This window comes from Mustela nivalis (genome assembly GCF_964662115.1).
Source record: "Mustela nivalis genome assembly, chromosome: 3".
Classification (NCBI taxonomy): Eukaryota; Metazoa; Chordata; class Mammalia; order Carnivora; family Mustelidae; genus Mustela; species Mustela nivalis.
The window spans coordinates 51,979,732-51,998,207 of record NC_139022.1 but is presented as its reverse complement, the minus strand read 5'-3'; the positions used below and the strand labels follow the sequence as shown (position 1 = coordinate 51,998,207).

The 18,476-nt window shown below is 36.1% G+C and overlaps 1 protein-coding gene across 2 annotated transcripts in view; it reads right to left on the bottom strand.

Annotated features, from left to right (window-relative positions):
• FBXL17 (F-box and leucine rich repeat protein 17) overlaps window positions 1-18,476 on the bottom strand; it is a 503,519-nt gene that overhangs the window by 158,822 nt on the left and 326,221 nt on the right. For both annotated transcript variants that reach the window (XM_082723749.1, XM_082723750.1), the window contains exon 7: window positions 2,579-2,655. In XM_082723749.1, the coding sequence (XP_082579875.1) occupies window positions 2,579-2,655 (77 nt within the window). The remainder of the gene's footprint in view (window positions 1-2,578; window positions 2,656-18,476) is intronic.

Here is an 18,476-nt window from a genome sequence, read left to right as displayed (position 1 = left end):
AATTTATAATTAACACAGGGCAAAGGATCACAGCCAGCCTTCCCCAGCAGAGCAGTTACCTCCAATAACATGCCGTTTCTCTGGTTACAAATGAATAATCCTTTTTGCTGTCTTTTTTGACAAAAATTATTCATGTGTTATTGGCATGTTACCAGGGGAAAAGAGCTGAGCTGAGCTGAACTTTCAGTGATTTTTTAAAATTTTATAATCAAATAGCAATTATACTACAATCTCATAAACTATCGACCTTTACCCCTCCTCCTCAATTGTGCCCCAACATTTTGAAGAACAGAATCAATAGATGAACACTGGCTTTCCATGAACCCTCTGAATACCTAAAACCAAAGAAAAGATGGAAGAGAGATGAGGTGAGGCAGAGCGCTTAGAGCTGACACAACTAAGATACCAGAAAAATTGAAATAGATTTCTCATCACCACGGCAAGGAAGTCCCCTATATGGCCATTTCTGGCCCCTTCAAATGGACTGGATCAGTTGTTCTCAACTTTGGTTCATGTAACATCATTTAGGCAGGTTTTACAAAACCTGTGCCCCGGTGCCACCTCACAGAAATTCTGATTTAATTAGTCTTGAATAAAACTCGGGCATCAGTATGCTTTAGAAACTCCCCAGGTGACAATAATGTGCAAAGATCTATCAACCTAAGTGAATAAATGTAAACCATATTGGCAAGGTTTTAACAATGTTTTTGCCTCACCAGGAGAAAAAATCCCCAAATTTCTAAACACCAAAACATGATAATATCAAGAAACAAGAGCAATAAACAATAACTACACAATGGCAACAACAACAACAAAAACCTCTTCCAAAGCCTAGGAAAGGAAAGAGGCTGGAAGAATTTTGTAAAAAATCTTTTCCCCCTCCTGTAGGAAAGCAACATTTACCAACACTAATCATTAGACTTGGTGCTGGGTACATAAATAGGACATCAGACATGTATTCCCCAAATGAGGAAACTGAGCCTCAGAGATGTGAAGGAACTTCCCTAAGGCCAAAGAACAGATAAAGACAAAAAGACTGAACTGGGTCCCAATTGTATCTCAAGTCCAAAGCTTTTGTTCTTCTTCACATCGCCTGGAACATTTCTTTGCACTTGCTAACTTAACAGGTGCTGGGACAGAGTGTAATTTTAGCCACATTTCCACTGTAGGACCTTGAAGAGTTCATTCTAAGGAACTTAATCTGTAGCTCTCTGGGCCATTAGCAATCTGACACTGGCACTGCATAGGGAAAGGGGAGAAATATATAAAATAAGATTGGAGGGGCAGGTAGTCTAATGGTAAAGGAGCTTGAATGCCAAGGAAAGAGTTGGAATGAATGAATGTATTAGCTAATCAACAAATCTACCTGCATGCCCTAGATTGACAGAACTCTCTAAGGGCTAGACAATGGGGAGATAAAATAGGTTTTAGAATTACTGTATCTAAGTGGCAATCTAATATGTGAAACCAGAAAACAAAGTACAAAAAATATCAAAACACTCCTTTTGCATGGTATAAGTAGGAAAAGACCCCAACAACCCAGAAACATGATGAATAAATCCACATAAGACTCATTTTCCATTCTAAAAAATAAACTCGGAAAAAGAAATTAGCATTATTTTAAACCAAATATTTTATGTTATTTTTTATCAGAGCTATAGTAGAATTCTTCTAATGGTTTAATTTAGTAGCTGATAAAATACAGTTCTCCCACCCAGGACAGATGGTCAGCATGACATCCTAGGACTGGAGTCATTTATTAGCATATGTCAGAGTTAACAATTAAAAAAACTTGATGAATTATTAGTTTCCCTCAAGGTAAAAAGCACAGTCTCAAATTTAAACAAACAAATTAAAAAATCAGAAAAGAAAAAAGAAAACCAGTTCAGTCTCCCATAAAGCCAAATATCTGCTTAAAACTCTAGATAAATATATAAATTACTAAGAAAAAATACATAAAGCTGAATAAAAAAGGAAAGGCTAGGTTATTTTCCTTTTTTTACTCCAACAAGATGATTTCACACTTCTCATTTTTTTTTATAAAACAACTTGCTTTTCTCTACTTTAAAGAGATATTGAAAATTAAGATAATTTAAAATCTTGCATACAAATATATACCCTTCGCTTCCTACATACCTAAACGTGGAAGTTTCCAAAGCTTTAAAAAATGTGAAGCATTAAACAGTGTGCCATTTGGAATGTCAGCAGGGAATGTATTTGACATGACATTAAATTAAGCAAATTAACTCTAGTAATAACTTCTTTAGTTATATTTATTATACCAAATATTTAGTTCTCCCAGTATTTATTTTCATTGTATAAGTTTTTTAACCACACATTTTAACCCTATGTGAGTGTGTGTGTGCACACACATGTGTTTAAACTGATATACATGTTCATTTTACTCTGGGTCCTAGTCTTAGGATTTCTTAATTTCTTTTGCTGTGACCATAGTTAGTGCAAATAAAGATTAAGTAGACTCTATGAGATAGTGGCTCGTGATTTCTTTCAAAAAGTTTTCACAGATTTTGTAACTTTTCATTCTAAAAAAAGATTAGGACAATGACTCTTTACATACCATAATCTGTGATTTTACAGGACACCAAATACAGCTCTTTCAGGTTTTGTCCTTCCTTTGCAATGACCTCCACACACCTAAAACACACACACAAAAAAGTGGTGAGTTACACTAATATATTTCAAGTTAAATTAGCAAGAGTTTGGCCATGACTGTAACAGGAAGAGGTCAGCTTTTGATGAATGCCACAGCTCTCTTCTTTCAACAAACTTCTTTCAAGGTGTTTCAGGAAAAAGTGTTATATTCCTTGCTTTAAACTCAAGTGCTCTAATACCCAAATGACTTTAATTAAGTACATTTATGACTAGTGTATATTTTAAAACCAAGTGATGAAAAGTGTTATTTCTATAAGAGTAATGTCACTTTTAGCAATAGACCAGTAAACACAGGTTATACAATGAACATGTCATTTACATAATAATATAAAAGCAATTATAATGAAACTAGAATATAGATGATGGTCATTACAGGTGGACAGTAATATTATTCATGTTTCAGTTATTAATGATGGAGTCTGATAATACTAAAATATATATTTTTGTGTACTTTATTCAATATAAACCAGAAATATTTAAAAATCTAACACTGGTTATAGATTAAAAAAAAAGAAGCCTGCACATGTAAGAACTTTAAGATCTTTTACTTCAAAATTTTTAATTCTTAATATTTTAAGTGAATTGTTGTATAGATATGTAATATAGATATAGATACATAAGATTTATAGTCTTTTCTGGTTTCATTTAAGTTAAAAGGTTTTTGAATGGTGCACTCAGATTTAATAGCCATAGCAGAACATGCAATACAGAACTGAATGAACTTTAAAAATAATGATTAACAACGCCATCCATTTTGTGGCTCAGTCTCCTACAATATCAGAAAAACCTATACAGTCATACTGACACATAGGAATATGCATCCTTCAACGTAGTCGTTGCTTTAATCTTTATAAATAACAGTTAAGTAAAAGGGTAAAAGCAAAAAGAGTCATTAACCTTTCCTAGGAAGTAAGGATCAAGTAATTTGATACCTGTGTGTATAATCCATCAAAAAATTACTGAGTATCCATCTCTGTCTTGCAGATATTTTATTTGCTGTCTGGCTTATTTGTAGGAATCTTCATAAAATGTCAGAAAATTTTATACAATTTTCCTTCACACAATTCATTACTGAAGGTTAAATTAGTTATAAAGAGGACATATTTTTTCCTTTAGAATATTTTTATAGAATATTGTTTTAATGGAATGATAAACATTTCAAAGTTCCTTGGAATAATTGAATAAACATTCTTTTTTGGCTTTTTTTTTTAAAGGATTTATGACAAAAATGGAGAGGTTCTTCCATGGCTACAGCAGAAAACTTAAGACAGTAACACAATGCAATTACCATTGATACAGCTTATTATAAAGGGAAAATTTTAAACCTAATTCCATGTCATTTGACTTTAATGTAATATTTGAATAAACTCATAAAAACGGAAGAACAAAAGCAGATAAGACATTACAGGCAACAACTATGTTTTCTTTACAACTTTAAAAATGAATTTTCATATGCTAAGGATAAAAATAAAGACCCTAGATGATTACAAAATCCTAAATTAAAAAAAAGTCTGACTACTTTCTGCCATATCAAAGATATACTTTTTTTTTTTTTAAGATTTTATTTATTTATTTGACAGAGAGAAATCACAAGTAGATGGAGAGGCTGGCAGAGAGAGAGAGAGGGAAGCAGGCTCTCCGCTGAGCAGGGAGCCCGATGTGGGACTCGATCCCAGGACTCTTGAGATCATGACCTGAGCCGAAGGCAGCGGCTTAACCCACTGAGCCACCCAGGCGCCCTCAAAGATACACTTTTATCCTCCTCTATCACCTACCAAAAGTTTACAGATGCAGCATTCTGTATGACTACCACAAAATGAAATAAATTAGTACAGAAATAATGTTTATGTCGTTTTTTTTTCTCATGCTCTTTCTAAATAGTCCAGAAAGCTGATTTTACATTTGATTGTGAAAAAACTCTAAACAACTGCCATATCCTATCTGCATTCCTGCTACCTGATTCTATGTAAGATACATGACAAGCACATAGAAACATTAAAGGCACACAGAGCCCACTACGAAGAAAAAAATAACACAAATTGATTTCACTGTATAAGCCAGATCAAGTGCTGTTTCATAGGCAACAAGAACCAGTATTCATAGAAAATAAGGTAATCAAACACAGGATGAAAAGTCTCTAAAAACTGATGAAAGGCCATGAGCATCAGGTTTCCCCCCTGTGTGTCAGTGGGAAGTTTTTATGAATAGATATAGTAACTAAATTTATCTTATTCAAGAGGCAATAGCCAAGAGATAACACATTATTAACAAATAAGTAGTAAATACTTTTTAGACAGAAAAAGAGAAAGGAAATATAAGAGAAAAGTACTTTGCTTTCACAAAGGATCACCTAGGATTTTTGCTCTGGTTTTAAAAGTTCGGTTGCACAAGGTTTTCCAACTAGTTTTAATTACCCTGTAATCACAGCCACTGTGCTAGAAGTTACGCATAACATGGAAATATTCCTTGAATAAAGATTCGTGGAGAAAAACACATTCCTTAGAAGATTTGTAGCAAAACTTAATTTCTTTAATGTAAATACCACATCATTCCCAGATGTGGTATTTGAGGAGAGAAACCCCAAGTTCTGTGAATGTGGACTGAAACTCTCAATACACTAATATTAAACAAAATTGAGTGGTTCAAATAAATACCTCAAATAGCTATTGTTTTGAGAGTTGAAAGTGGAAATGGTTTGTATTGTCCTGTTACTGCAAATTGACAGAAATGAAACCCCACATCAACTAGCTAGTGCCTGAAACCTAGTGATTAGTCCAGGTCTCCTCTCCCAGGCAGCCTGCAGTGACAGCACATCTTGACAAGAGGCCTGCACAGTGACTATCCTTTCCTCTTGAAACTTCTAGAGTCCATTATAGTATGTATTTACAAGAAGTACATGAACATAACTCTGGTCTGTGGACTGCATTTATTCTAAATGATTCTCTGTTTTAAAGGAGTCCTGGCTGTAGTCATGACCTTTAGCGTTATTAACGTCAGAGCATTTCCCAGGTCACTGTACAGTAGGTATGCAGGCAACAAACAAGGTGGTAAAGGTCAGTAATTATTGAAACTTTCTGACTATAGGTACTTATTTAAGTTTTTTTTTTTCCTTATGTAAGTTTTTTAAAGGGTATTTTTTAAATGGTACCAATAAAATAGAGAAACGTTTGTAAAGTGATCGAATCTTAAAGAAGGAGAGTAAAGGGCTGCCTGGGTGACTTAGTCAAGTGTCTGACTTGATCTTGGCCCAGGTCTTGATCTCACAGGCATGATTTTGAGGCCCACCCTGGGCTCCATGCTGCATATGAAGAAGAAGAAAGAAAAGAAAAAAGAAAAGAAAAGAAAAGAAAAGGAAAGAAAGAAAGAAAGAAAGAAAGAAAGAAAGAAAGAAAGAAAGAAAGGAAGAAAGAAAGAAAAAGAGAGTAAGAGAATCAAAGATCACATTTAAAACTTTCATTTCTCCATCCTCTCTCCTATTCACAAATAATACATCGGAGAGTATCCATTAATCTCAATAATAAATTATAATTTTGTCCCTAGGGACAAGCCATGAGTCCCTAAACTCAGAATCTAGAATTCAAATTTTTCCCATTCTTCACCCCACCCCCTGTTCCCATTATCCCTGAGGACAAACTTCAAAATATCATGTGATGGACATTCTCCATAAGTCAGTACATTCAAAGATTTCTCATTTCATGCATGACAACATAAAGAATTATAAAACTTGGGAAAAGAACTATATCCTCAGGGAAAGTAACAATCTATAAGATTATTAAGGAGGAATTAATAATGGGAAAATGGCATAGTTGAAAACAGCGGAAAATCCAATATTCTTAGACTAGCCCATGAACATCAAACACAAGCCAACTAAACGATTTTCCCAAATTCTGAGAAACAAAGTGATATGTATCTTAACAAGAAAGAATTTAAAAATCTGGAAAAACCCACCCTATTCTTACCTCCATGAAACCACAGAACCACCTACCTCCTTTGAACCCCCCTACTCTCATTCTCTATAACATGAAGACCTGCACAAAGAGTTTCTCCAAATCAAATGCTCCAGGTTCAATATATTTTAGTTTAATCCTGAATTGCCTCCCCTCAAATTATTTTCTTCTTTGACAGGGTTCAGAAGAAAAAGAAATTGTTGCTGAGAGAAAGAGCAGGGGTGAAGGGAGGGTGCTACATAGGGAGAGAATCTGACTGACTGACTGATTGATTGATTGATTTTAGAGAGGGAGTGGGAGGAGTCAGGGGAGAGGGAGAGTGCTTGCTTCGGCAGCACATATACTAAAAAAAAAGGGGAGAGGGAGAGAGAGAATCTTAAAGCAGGCTCCACGCTCAACACAGAGGCTGAGGCAGGCTTCATCTCACAACCCTGAGATCACGGTCTAAGCCAAAATCAAGAGTCAGATACTTAACCAACTAAGCCATTCACGTGCCTCTGAAGAAAATTTTTAAAATTGCAACCATTGTAAATTCTTAAGTAACAGCTATTGAGTATGTGTGTGTGCGCGTGTGTGTGCGCGTGTGTGTATATATATACACACACGCGCGCTCACACGCGCACACACACACACACTCTTCTAGAACTCCACAAAGCATAAGAAAACCTGCTCCAAAATATCCAGAATTATTATTTATAATAACACAATGTTATGTTCACTTGCTTTTGATAATGTTCTGAAATATCTGATGAAATCTGAAAAGCAACAAAAAGGTTATTTTTGTCAGCTATATAGGAATTTTTTTTTTTTTTTTGAGGCATTTACTTAGTTTCAGTGGAGGGAAAAATCTGTCTCCTTAGCAATAGATTCCTAATCACCTGATTTATGTGAAGGGTAAAGGTTAATGAATTAAGCTGTGTAAGCTTCAAAACTATCAAAGGAATTCAAAAGAGCCTTGAATTATGGAAAACAATGGCTCATTCTACATACATACCAAATTTTTATGTTTTTTGTCTCCTACTCAAAAGCTGGAACATGGCATTAGTGACAATTGAAAAGAACTAATGAGGAAATATGACTACACTGCTTGCAAGAGGAGTGTCCTAGGAGACCTTGTTACTGTTTGTGATGTGCTTCAAACCCAAAAGAAGCTAATTGGAGCTGCCAGACACTGGTTTGCAAATCTCACTTTAAAGGACAGGCTCAATCACCTTAGAGGTGTGGAAAGAAATGTCCCCATTAGAGATGCATTAGTATGGGCTTGGTGAATTTCTAAATAAACTTTAGGATGTTCTTTCCTAAGCCACTTTTATATTTGAATAATAGATATATCTTCAAGCAGAGGAAAAAATGCAACAAGACAAAAACAACCCCACAGATTTAAAACAAAAAGTATGAAAAGGGCTGTAAAGTAATTGGCAAATAAGCACAATGGGGAGCTAGATATCTTTAAGACTGAATAAACATGTAGATCAAACCTTAAAACGTCTGAAATGCAAACACATTGTAAAAGGGATCTATTTAGGGGTTTAAGGAATAGAACTTCATTTTCATCATTTCTTGAAACTAAACAAGCCACCCTGTATTATATAGCTTATAAATGGGTAAAAGCATAAGAAGCTGCAACCCACAGACACATACAAATGAAAAAGGAATAAACAGGATTTAAAAGATCTAAAGAGAGCAAAAAGGGAGCAAACTTGGCCCAGTCCTGTGCAAGGAAACTCATCCTGACTTCAGGTCATTTAAATGATAGCAGAGGTCACCAAAACACAATTTGGCATCATATAGACAGAATAATGATATTTGATTGATTTTTCTAAATCCTCAAATTGAGTTTACTGAAGAATAATTCAATCCCAGTGTAGCAAATGAATTGGCATGATTTACAGGTATATTCTGCTTTCAGAAAATGCCCTATATAAAAGATTTCTATTTACACAAAAAAGGCATATTTACAGGTAAACATGTACAAGATGAATCAATTCAATAATCTATTAATAATAGTACATTTCCCCTTAATGCATAGGACTATAATTGTATCTATAAGCACTCTATTTATAGTTACTTTTTCTAGTAATATAATACCTTAACCTCACAGAAATAATATGCAGTATTATTGCTGTCTTCAACTTAAACAAGTGCACATAATAACAAATGAAAGACACAAGGCATCAGAATGATATGAGGAGTGTCCTTTGTATTTTATAATACACTTTCTTATAAATGTTCTTCTATTCTATCCCATTAACAACACAGTACCAAATATATATATAAGTCAATTTTTCACATAAACGTCCAAAAATATTCTCATAGAAGAGATGTTCATTGCAAGAGAGTTTTTTAAAAGGTTGACTTGCAATGAAAATGCTAAAGCATTTGCTCAAAGCATGTTCTTAATATACCACGGGGCAAAGACTAGCAGTGACACACAAAATGTCACCAGCTCCACCAGTTAACAATAGACATCTTGGGACACTCATTAAGTTCTCACTTACCAAATGTTATTCTCCAGAAAGCCAATACCTGATTAGTGAAATCTAAGATTAACTTCATAATTTGCTACTTAAAACAGTGGAGAACTGATGCCCGTTTTGTCACACAAAGATAGCAAAAGGTTATAAAATGAGAATAGTAGGTGTTTTTTTTTAATGAGATTTTAATAAGTGGCCTACAAATGGATATGTTATTGAAACTTAAGGTCTACCGGTTTCTACCTTTGCCAACAGAGGTGCTACACCTCTGAGGGAGGCAGAGCAGATGCTGTCATCGCTGATTCATTCTGGACCACTCTTTACCTAAGTGTCTCTAACACCAGGTACGTTTCCCAACTAGTGAGTAAGGAGGAGTCAGCACTGATAAAAGGAGTTATACAACAACAATATTTTATAATATATTTAGGAAAGACCATTACAAACTAGCTCTTACAAAAATATTTTGTAAAACAAGTTTTAATTTATTTCTTAAAGTGCTTTAAATATGTTCAGATAGAATGAAGCCTGCGCTATTTTAAAAACACACGTCCTCCTTAAGCTACTAAGAAACAAAATGGTTAAAAGCTCTTCTAAAATGGGTGGGGAGAGGGAGATTAACAAATTTGTGATAAACTTGGCTTTGGCTTTAATATTTCAGATGTATTTATCCAAAAGTCTTACTTTAAATTTTACCCATTATTCCATCTTTTTACCATAATTACACTAAGTCATTATATTACAGCTTGAGCTCACTTCTTCTAAGTATTCCTCAAAATATGCAAGAGGCAAAAAAAGATTCTAAGGTTCTATTTATTTATTTAACTCAACCATGTTCTATTGAGTGTAAATTCTGTGTTAGAAATATTCAAAGATATAATCAGAAGCCCACATTATTATAAAATGATGGCCGTAATGCTTATAATCTTGATAGATCAGCGACTATTAATTTTTGTTATTGTTGATGATAATATTCCCACCTAGGAACAGAAAAATCTTATCCTTGAAAATAGTTATATTTCAGGACTAAAGGAAATGCTAGAAGAGAAAGGGGGAGGGAAATGTAAAGGTAAGACTTCCTAATTCAGCTGTTTATTCGTTCTTCAATGGGGAAAAATGTAGTTACTTTGAAATAGGAAAAGTTAAGAATACTCCTCCTTTTCAGCTTTTTGGGGTTTATGACCAATAACTCTGGGGGAATCCAAGCACTGCGCAGTGTTGATACAGTTAAGATTGGTGCTATCTTTACGGTTTCCTGGCATATTTTAAGACATAGGACAGAAGAGAAGGTTTTTAGTATCCTATATGTTACAAAAATTTATTGTGTAGAAGCAAAAGCCCAGGCCCTTAAAAAACTCAGGAATATAAAGACATATAAAACTATGGTCCAGTTTAGTGCATGATAATTCATCAGGGGCCACTTCTTTTCTGGAAAAAAAGTGAGGCAATACTGTGGCAGCTCTAAACCAAGCCCTACCACCACCACCACCAATAATAAATATCAACTTTAACAGTAAAGCTAGAACTATTTCAAAGAGATTGTTAGGCTTCCAAACAACTAAAATGAAATTTAGGTGGACTATTCAACATATAATTGAAAATAATCTTCCTGCCCATCTCTACCCCATATACTGTGGTTGCTTTAAGTATTGATAAGAAAGTCTCAATTCAAGAGACATCATATACTTTATGCTCACCTTTGGTTTAAAATGGCTACGACTTAAAACTAAATTATTTTAGTGGACTATAAAAACACCCAGAAGATGAGATTCTAGGCATCGTTCAGGAAAGAGTTAAGTACTTCCTTACCAGAAGACGCCACAAGTCGGCTTTGTAGTGACTAATTGCCTCTTTAACCTCTGTACTCTGGGAGCTGGCCTATGCTTCAATACCAGTTTTGTGATAGAGCCAAAGACTGATGTTCAACATAGACCTCCCATGACCTACGTAGCCAAGGAGTTAACTCAGACAAGATGCTGACAAAAGGTTTCCTTCTCACTTGGGAAGGCACACAATCTCTTTTTGGATAAGCCAAATTCTCAGAAGACTATAAAGCACAGTAGGTAAAGACAATTTGTAAAAGTCAAAAGAATAGTTTCACTTTGGCTAACAATGATTCTAAACATCCAAATGTATCATTCAAAATTTTGTCTGAGAGATGGTTTTAGTGATAAGAAAAGAAATAGATTACTTATTTTAAAATGCAATGAAGAGGGCACCTAATTTGATATCTTTGAAAGCTCATAATTAGATAGCAGTAATAAGACACAAAGAAAGGAGGTCAAACATTCTCCATTCCAAATGTTTTCTATACGCTTCAACCATTCATACTCAGGAAGCCTGTACTTTGTCATTAATTTTTAAGTTTAGAAAATTTCTGGCCTGATCAAAAGCCAAATGAATAACTTTTACAGGTGATTTTCAGTAGTGATTACATAAAATGTAAATAAAATGAATTCTGCAATTGGGAGAAAAGCCTAGTGAAGGTTTCTTGTTAGTTTCTAAAAAAGAAGGGATAAGGAAGGAGTTCTGGATTAGGGAGCTGGAAAAGGGTGGGCAGTGGTAATAAAGTAACCCACATAATTCACCACAAAGAAGTAAAAAGAAAGATCACAGGGGCTTGATGAAGGCAGGGACATTACATAAGTTTGACTTTACTAATACTCAGCTAGACTAAACTCTGAACCCTCTGAGGCCTAAGAATCATCACTGCTGAATTCATAAAACCTACTTCCAAAGCCCTGAAACTGCAGCTACTTTATTCTTATTTTCTCCCATATCACTGCATAATTAGCATTCACGTCAGAGGTAAAATAATCTTTGCTCTAACATTTACAGGAAAGAGAGGAAGCAGGTCATGTTTAGTTGTGTTGGTACACTGAATTTACACAGAGAGATAACTTTTTTACTTTAAAAAAAAGAAAGGATTACACTTCTTTTAAAAAAAAAAGTACAAATATTTCTACAAATGACAATAAGGGATATCAACCAAGAATTCTCTTATGAAAAGTATACAGTTTACATTTTCTAAATCCCAACAGGAGGATGCTGGCTGGTTTCAGTTAATTTTTATCTATCTGAAGAATACAACAGAAAAAAGGTCCCCCAAATTTTCTTCTTAAATAACATTTAAGTAAATATAATAGAATGAAATTTAGAAATTCCAGGGAAAGGCTACTGAACATTACTTAGTTTTTCTGGCTACCAGGACAATTCAGTAATTCCTAATATAAAGTCCATTTGCCTGTAAAATATCCATCTCAAGGATTCTTTCTTAACTCTCTCCATCAATGAAAAGACTTGCTCATCAACCATTTAATTTATATATATAAGAGTATTATATATATATATAAGAGTATGTGGTATGTATGTGTGCATACATGTATATACATTTATGAATATAACTCTTAACAAATACATTTTCCCTTACCAACAATGTCATTAAACCAACAAAAATATAATTATTATAAATGCACTTAGTAAAAGAATTTTAGCCGCCTAGCCCCTGAAATGTCACAATCACTAAAATCCAGGTTGCTTTGCTTAGGCCAGTCACCAGTCTATTCTCTATAGGGAAAAACTTCATCTCCTTGTTCCTGGGGAGTGTGGTGGAAAGCTAATGAAACCAGTATGTAAGACTGATAGAAACCATGGAGGGAAGCATTACTCAATTTCCCCTTGCAGAAAGTTGCAAAAGCATGGAGAAGGAAGGAGGTCATTTCACCATTTGTTTCAGACAGTGGGTACCTTTGCAGGCAACATCACATCAGACAGCCAGTAAGAAAAAGCAACACTCCCAAACCCAGTACTCAGCTTTGTGTTATTTTAAACTATAAATCAAAATTTCTCAATGGCATATTTCTCAATGTTCTACTGTTGATTACAGTTACAGTTCTGTCTGCATAAGCAACAAACCATGTAGCAAAATGGAGTAACAATATTAAGATTCCTGCTCTACACACACAAAAAACCACTGCTCTCAAGTACCCAATAAAGGAAACATGCTGCTATTCTGAGGAAAAAGCAAGACTTGGAATTGAGAAGAGAGTTTATTGTTTTTAAAAGTCATTAGTGGAATAAAGAGGCAAGAGCAATGCCAGGCATTTGAAAAAAGGACATCAGGTAAATGTGCTTGTAATTCAACTGCTCAGTTTTGTGCTGCCATGGTCGTGAGAATATCATGAGTTCTGCCCTGATAATGATAGAATTTTATTAAAAAAAAAATTGGAGCACAAATTCCTTTTTGTGATCTTTTACTGAAAGGTAAATGCATAATCATCAGACACACAACACACTCAAGCGCTTTGGCAAAATTGGAGGTTTTGGGGGAAATAATGGCAACTTAATGCCACATCATACTTTTAAAAAGGTGAAAGAAAATATAAGGGCAATAGTATAAGCAAGTCAGCAAATGTGATATAAACTCAGGGATGTATTAGTTGAATTAGTGGCTTGACTTAAGGTTGAGGAAAGAATATTGTAGAGGAAAAAGAAGAAAATAATATATGCTATGTATAACAATAAAAACATATAATATATACAATAATTCTTGTTGCATGTAACATATATTTCATAATGAATATATAACAACACATTCATATATTTTATCATTAGTAAGGGATCTGAATTTATTTTATCTGTTTAATTATATCTGGCCTTATTCCACTAGAAATGCATACAAAATTATAAAAGAAATATTTAAGGCAAGAAAGGTAAGAAATATGGATAGTAAAATAGTGAGTCAGGGGTATACTCACCTTAAAGGGATTCATATGATTAGCCTCTACAAGTGGGTTAAGATTTTGGAAAGGCTTTCAAGGAATCAAAGTAAAGAGAAAAGTATGATTATTTCTTAGATTTGTAATATCAATGACTTAAAAAAAAATCAGATGTTCAAAAGAAGCTACAAAAAGACTAGATATGCTAAATTCTACCTCTGACACTAATACACTATTTGTTAATTAATTGAATTTAAATTAAAAAAAAAGACTAGATATGTTTGAGGCAGTTCTAGGGAAAGGCTAAGGTTTTAAGAAAAGTAACCAAATATTCTGCATCATTTAGAAAATTTCCTTTCATTTCTTAACACCACTATAGACTTAATCCACGAGAAACTGGACATTCAAAAAATTTAAAAATTAAAACTATAGTGCACATGATTAAAAACATAGTGTAATAATATAACATTTAGCTACATCAAGATTTTGCTAAATTTTAATATTGCACACACAAAATCAATCAGTTATGGATAATGGAAATATGTTTCAGATGCTCAGACTGTCAAAGTTGTGTGAGCATGTGTGTATGTGTGTATACACAGTCCCTGTATTGAGAATGTAATTCAACTTTTCTAAATCTTTTCTGTAAAATGGAAATTACAGTATCTACCTCCAAGGATTTTATAAAGGTTACATTTCATAATGTTTGCAAAGGCTCTTTTAGTTATTCAACAAACATTTACTAACCCTTAGAATGCCCCTAACTGTATGGATACAAAGATGGATAAGCCAAGTCTCTTCCCAAGGGGTATTCAAATCTTGTCAACTTTAACATCCTCCACACAAATAAGACAGGGTTATTTAGAACAGAATGTAATTTCCTAACGTACATTTCTCAGAAAGCTAGCACTTTGGTGCTTTAATAGTTGGCATATGCAAGAAAGAAATGTAGGGTTCAATAAGTTCATGTTCAATAACTTTTTTTTTTTCTTAGTAAAAGGAATGTAAAGCACATAGGATAGCACTAGGGACACAGTAAGCAATTAAACATTAATTAATATTATTTAGGCCCAAGCACAGAACTTGGCACATAAAAAAATGTCTGTAGCAAGCTGAAGAACAGCCCTGAAAGATACTAACTCCTGATCCATGGAACCTGTAAATGTTACATTTTATGGGAAAAGTGTCTGAGCAGATGTGATTAAATTAAGGGTTTTGAGATGGGGAAATCATCCTGGTTTATCTGAATAGGCTCTTAAAACAATTCCTAGTGTACTTATAAGATAGCAGCAGATGGAGATTTGACAAAGGAGAGAAAGCAAAATTACTGGAGGCAGAGATAGGAGTGATTTGGCCACAAGCCAAGGAGTGCTGGTAGCCACCAGAAGCTGACAAGAGGACTAAAAGATTCTTCCCCAGGGCGCTTGAGGGGGTGGTGTGGTGGTATGTGAAAACTTGATTTGGACCCAGTGAAACTGATTTGGGATGTTTGGCCTCCACAACTGTGAGAGAATAAATATTTGAGGGTTTGTTGTTGTTGTTGTCAATAATAGAAATGTTTAACTGTACCTGTTTCAAGATGTTTCCTTTTGTGAATTTAAAAAGGAAAGGAGACAAATTTCTCTTTTACAAAATGCAGGATGAGTTGCCTTTTTGTTGTAGATGGCTCCAGAAGAATTTAGTTTTGGTGTTACTGGTCTGGAATTGCTCAGGGTTACTGGATGAAGACTTGAAAGACAAAGCAAAAATCTGACTTGGCCCCTCAATCAGAACAGATCAGAAAGCTGAGGGAGCAATGTAGGCTTCTCTGTAGTCCCTGTGGCAGTACCCCATGACCCTAAGGCTGCCCGGTGACTGCCTGGCACTTGGCTGCGGTCGGCGTTCAACCTGTCACGAACGACTTCTGAGAGCGCCTCACTCGCTCCTCTGCGGGCGGCCGAGTGCTTGCCGAGCCCTAGTGTCCAGGATCCAGACCTTGGGCAAGGCGAGGAAGGACGCCTGCAGGAGACTGTACTCCCGGAAGCGTGAGTGTGTGGGGAGCGGGCTCTAGGCTGCAGCCAGGACCAACGCCATGGGCAAGGCGGAAAAGGGCTCTGGGTTAGATGGGGATCCGATCCTACCAGAACAGCTTTCTCTGTTCTGTCTCACTGACTGTGGTGCTCAGGGAAACCTGATTCACCTGTTTCTTCTTCTCCACAGGATTCCATTAAGCTTCCCAACAACTCTCATTTCTTCCTCATGACTGAAGAATCCAATTTTCTAGGTGGTTGTCTCTGGGTGTTTGAAAATTCCTCTTTCCCAAAATGTGCTTCAGGGAATATACTTTCCACGGGTGGTTCTCTGTTCTTCAGAAACCTACTGCCCCTCCCACTCCATGACAGGGCTTTCCTGGGCTTGTCTCTGGGACATTTTATCTCGGCTGTCCCTGGCAGACTATCCCTCACAGGTCCCCCAGTCAGAATCCGAGTAGGATGAAGCCACCTTCACGAGTGCCACATGGCCCTGAGATTCCAGGGGGTTGGTTGGGCATCTACTGGAGAAGAGCCTGAGCCCACTACCCACATCACCCTTCTTTATCAGGTGTGTGTTACACCCATAGTTTGGTTTCTTTTTAGAAATCTGCTATGAGTGGATGCTATTTTGGTAAGACTTCTACTGAATTTCAAGTTTCTGATTTCTTCCATTTTTGCATTTTCTAAGGAAATATCACTGAAATCACCAAAAATATTCCATGTGGGGAGTCTGGTTTTTCTTATTGAAGCTATTCTGCATAATAGGCACCTTTTAGCTGGAAGGATGTGGTGAAGGGGAAGTAGAGAGTGCTGGAATGTTAACACCTATCTTTGCTCCTACTTGCAGCTGAGGCCAAGAGATGACTCAGCCCAGACCATTCTGTGGGTGAGAGGGAAAGCCTGACTATGAGGCCACTATTCTGGCATCGTTTCAAGCTACCAAGTTTATAGTAATTTGCTATATTGCCAACAGGAAATAAATACAGTGCCCAATAAATGTTATTAAACCAATCACTGGATTATACATGTAGCAACCAAGGAATATGATTTGCAAAGGTAATAAGCTAAATGCCATTAAGATGATAATACTGGAGGAAGCAAGATGGTAGAGGAGTAACAGACTGAAATATCATTAGGTCCCAGGAATTCAGCTAGATAGTTATTAAACCATTCCAAACACCTACAAACTCAAAAGGAGATAGAAGGGAAGAAGAGCAGCAATTCTAGGAACAGAAAATCGATCACTTTCTGGAAGGTAGGCTGTGCAGAGAAGTGAATCTGTAGCAATGGGAAGACAGACCACAGGGGGAGGGGCCGGCTCCTGGCAAGTGAGAGAGCGGTGGAGCACAAAATTGGAACTTTTAGAAGTCGGCTCCACTGAGAGACATCACTCCAGAGGCTAAGCAGGGGGTGAAGCCCTCGCAGGGACAGTGTGGTCTCAGGACCCACGGGATCACAGAAAGACTGGGGGTGTCTGAGTGTGGAAGAAACGCCAGGTATTGGAGAGGGGAAGCTGGCTACAGAGACGGAGACGAGGAGTGAGCTCTCAGTTCAGGGTTACCTTAAACCATGATCTAAGGCACAGTCATGCCACTACTCTTTGAGCAGGAACCCCACAAGTGGCAGATCCGAGGAGACCCCCCTCCTTCCTCCTCTGGGAAGAGCTGTGCGGGAGTGCGCAGTAGGAATCTGTTGGGTTTGGAGACTCCAAACGGCCGTGCACCAGAGACAGAAACTGTCACAGGCTGGGTGAGCAGAGTGTAGCTGGAACCAGGGAGACAGGAGGGATTAACAGTTTTTCTCTGAGGACACACTGAGGAGTGGGGCCCTGAGCTCTCAGTTCCTCTGGGCCGGAGATTGGGAGGCCGCCATTTTCATTCTCTTCCTCCAAAGCTGTACAGAAAGCTTTCAGGGAACAAAAGCTACAGAGAGCATACTGGAGCAGATTATTTAGCCTGGCCCCTGGCAAAGGTGGTGCAATTCTGCCTTGGGTAAAGACACTGGAGAATCACTGCAACAGGCCCCTCCCCCAGAAGATCAGCAAAAACAGCCAGCCAAGACCAAGTTCATAAATCACCAAGAACTGTGGAACTCCAGAGCTAGGGGAAAGCAACACATAGAATTCATGGCTTTCTTCCCATGATCCTTTAGTTTTGCAAAGTGACATTTTTTTAATTTTATTTTTTTCTTATTCTATTTTTTTAACCTGTTCTCTTTCCTCTTTTAACTTTTTAAAACTATTTTTATCTTAACAATGCCTTCTTTTAAAAAATCTTTTAAAATTTTCATTGTTACGGTCATATTTTAACCCTTCATTGTATTTAACCTTACTTTGGGTATACATACAGGTTTTTTTTTTCCTTAAAATTTTGGGATACAACTTCTTCAAAATATACCCTAAATCTACCACATGGCTTTCTTCTAGTCCCCAGCCTGATCACAGTCTCTCCTCCTTTTTATTTTTTTTCCAACCAACATATCTTATCAATTCCTTTCTTAAAATCTTTTTTTAAAATTTTCATCCTTACAATCATATTTCATCCCTTCATTGTATTTACCCTTATTTTTGTATATCTGTAAGTTTTCTTTCTTTAAAATTTAGGGAGGTCATTTCTTCTAAGAGACCAGAATACACCCAAAACAAGTGGGTACCTC